General features: G+C 59.9%; 1 protein-coding gene across 2 annotated transcripts; it reads right to left on the minus strand.

Annotated features, from left to right (window-relative positions):
- Positions 1-72: 72 nt before the first annotated feature.
- Positions 73-2,169, minus strand: LOC104080588 (chromosome unknown open reading frame, human C1orf43). Of its 2 annotated transcripts, XM_009583020.1 has the most exons (6): positions 2,074-2,169; positions 1,702-1,810; positions 1,406-1,459; positions 932-1,098; positions 737-795; positions 73-332 (listed from the first exon to the last, which is right to left on the minus strand). In XM_009583020.1, the coding sequence occupies exons 1-6, from the start codon at positions 2,134-2,136 to the stop codon at positions 134-136; spliced, it is 651 nt and encodes a 216-aa protein (XP_009581315.1). In that variant the 5' UTR covers positions 2,137-2,169; the 3' UTR covers positions 73-133. The 2 variants fall into 2 exon arrangements, with proteins under 2 accessions (XP_009581315.1, XP_009581316.1); XM_009583021.1 differs by lacking the exon at positions 1,406-1,459 and having other exon boundaries at positions 932-1,128.
- Between the last annotated feature and the right edge of the window lie 574 nt (positions 2,170-2,743).

The following is a 2,743-nucleotide window of genomic DNA, read 5'->3' on the forward strand; positions in this document are numbered from 1 at the left end:
CTGAGAGCGCAGCCGCTTCCTCCCAACGCTGCCTGCACGCCAAACTGCGGCCAAAACCTGCCCAGGACACCAGCTGCACCCAGCAAGGGGCTCTGCTCGTGGCAGGTCCCCGGAGCAGTGCTCCCTGCGCGGCTCACAGGGTGCTCTCCAACGTGTTGTAGTTGTCCTTGAAGCTCTTCAGCTCCAGGAAGTGTTTGGCACGTTTGCTCTTCTGGTTGGAAGGCAGGTAGGTGACCTGGATGGTGGCGGGGTTGGAGACTTCGGGGGAGAGGGTGAGGTCCTTCGCTGCTGACTGGTGCTGCCGCTGGCTGCTGCCTCCCCGGGCCTTGGTCCTGCAGGGAGAGGAGAGGCACCATCACAGCTGCCGCCCTCCCCAGAGGAGCCACTCGACTATCACGTCCGTCTGTCCGACACGAAGCGGATCTGCCCTCAGGACGACGGCGCTCACTGCAGTTTTGAAAACCAAGGCTGGGGCTTCTGCGGGTGACAGGCCTGGAGCCTGCGTGAGGTTCCTGGCTCTAGCAGGAACGTGGACCGTGACCAAGTAACAAACCCAAAAACGCATTAACAGACGGCAGTAAGTGAAACTGGAAGGACGGACAGGTGTAAAAAGCCCATGTCTCAGAGGCTGCGTTTTGCCCCAAAACCTGTCTCTGTTCACACCTCCACGATGGGCTGCTGGGGCCCAAGAAGCCACCACCGCACCCCAGCTAGACACCCAGGCAGTAACACTTACACGTTTGCCAGCTCATTCAGAGCATCCTGGTACTGCAGATATTCCGGTTTCCCAAAGACCTGGATGCAAACAGAAAAGACCATGGAAAACCCAGCCGAGGTTACAGTGTGACTTTGGTCCAGCCATCAGACTGGAGCGCAGGAACAGCCCCCCTGCGCTGCTGCGGGGGCCGGGCGATGCAGCGCCGGCGCTTACCCCAGTGCCATAGCGGGCACTCTCGTACCCATCCAGCAAGGTGTCGATCAAGGCTTTGCGGATGCCTTTGAAGGAGGTGCTGGAATTCCGCAGTTCCAGCAGGTAGGCACAGAAGTTCTTCCCTATTAAAGACTTTGGGTACCGGCCCTCTGCGTGAAATGGGATTTCTGGAAAATAAAAAGGCACAACACAACCGCCTGAAGTTCAGGTCAAAATGCTTGTGTTCACCTGCAGACAACGTCAGAAGTTGGCGGCTAATTAAACCTCCCACTACATCTGCTGCTTCCGTTTGGTGACTGCTTCCAACGCGTGAGCAGAGCGGACCCTCAGGCCGCCAGCCCTGGGTGGGATAAGTGACTGCTATTTCCAAACGAGGACCTTGAGCCTTATCACAAGGCTGTTGGCCGATGCGCCGCACCCTTATATGGTCTCTCTCCACCCTTCCCCTCCCACTCCTGCCCTGAGCTCCCTTACCAGATGTTCTGATCGCATCCAGCGCCTTCATCCTGTACAGGTAGTTATAGCAGCCTGGCAAAGAGAAAACCCAAACTGAAAGCTCTGCAAAACTTGGCAGCGGGAGGGAGGTGGGGAAAGCAGATAGGAGCAGAGTGCAGAGACATCATCCCGTGTCAGCTCGCCAAATGCGACGTTGCGACGGGGCAGCCAACAAGAGAGGCCAGCGACGCAACTCGGCTGCAAGGGACCAACCTGCTGTAGCACTGGATGGTGTCTCTGGTGGCCTCTGACTGACACGCAGTTAGAGAGGGTACCTTGTGTCTCCAGCTGCAGAAGCCTGCTGTCGTCCTCAGCTAGCAGCTGGGGCTCATACTTGATGTCTTGCACCCGCGACAGTCGAATGTCGATTTCTTCCTTTAAATCCTGCACAGCGGGAAAAAAAAGAAAAAAAACATTTACAGAGCACTCGCTTTGTTTGTGGGATCACAAGGATGATAACAGTCATGTCCTGCAGGCACTCTGAAATAAACCCACTCCCTCTCTAGCTGCCCATCACCACACCGAGGTGGCAGCTCCTGGAAACATCCGAGTTTGAAGCAGACACTGTCTGCCCTTCTGGGCATGGACGGGTCCGTGGGTGCAGGGGAGGGAAGGCACGTCCCCACCGCGGGGCCGCGCTCACCCACCTTGGGCGCGTGCTGTCCGACAGGCACATGGGGGCCACGGCGGGACTTCATGGCGAAGCGCATGATCTGGCGTTTCACAAAGATGAACAGCAGCACGAAGACCTGGAGCACCACAGCGGGGACGGGGCTCAGGCACACCGAGCGGCACCCTGGAGGGTCTCACGGCCAGCGTGGGCCCAGCCCCACTGACACCCTGTTCCCAACCCCGAGGACACCCCAGGCCAAGCAACCACAGGGCCCCACTGGCCACCCAAACCCGGCAAGCACAGGGGTTCCTGTTCAGCCCATCAGAAGCCCCACGGACACCTGCGCCAGCCCCCCCCCAGCCTCCACTGAGGCGCCCACTCACATCCTCTCCCTGCCCCACAGATGCCAGGACCCCACGGGCACTCCAGCCCAGCCCTGTGAGGGCCCCGAGTCTGGCTCTACGGGAGTTCCCCACGGATACCCTGGGACGCGCCTCACTGGAGCTTTATGGACATCTCGGGCCCGGCTTCACAAGGGCCCCTTGGACCTCCCAGGCCCAGTCCCATGGATCCCCCAGGCCCAGCTGCATGCGAGCCCCACAGACACCCCAGGATCGGCCTCACAGGAGCTCCATGGACACCCCAGGATCGGCCTCCTGGACGCCCCACAGACATCCCAGGATCGGCCTCAGAGGGGCCCCACG

Source organism: Fulmarus glacialis, unplaced genomic scaffold (genome assembly GCF_000690835.1).
Source record: "Fulmarus glacialis isolate BGI_N327 unplaced genomic scaffold, ASM69083v1 scaffold41108, whole genome shotgun sequence".
NCBI classification, from domain to species: Eukaryota; Metazoa; Chordata; class Aves; order Procellariiformes; family Procellariidae; genus Fulmarus; species Fulmarus glacialis.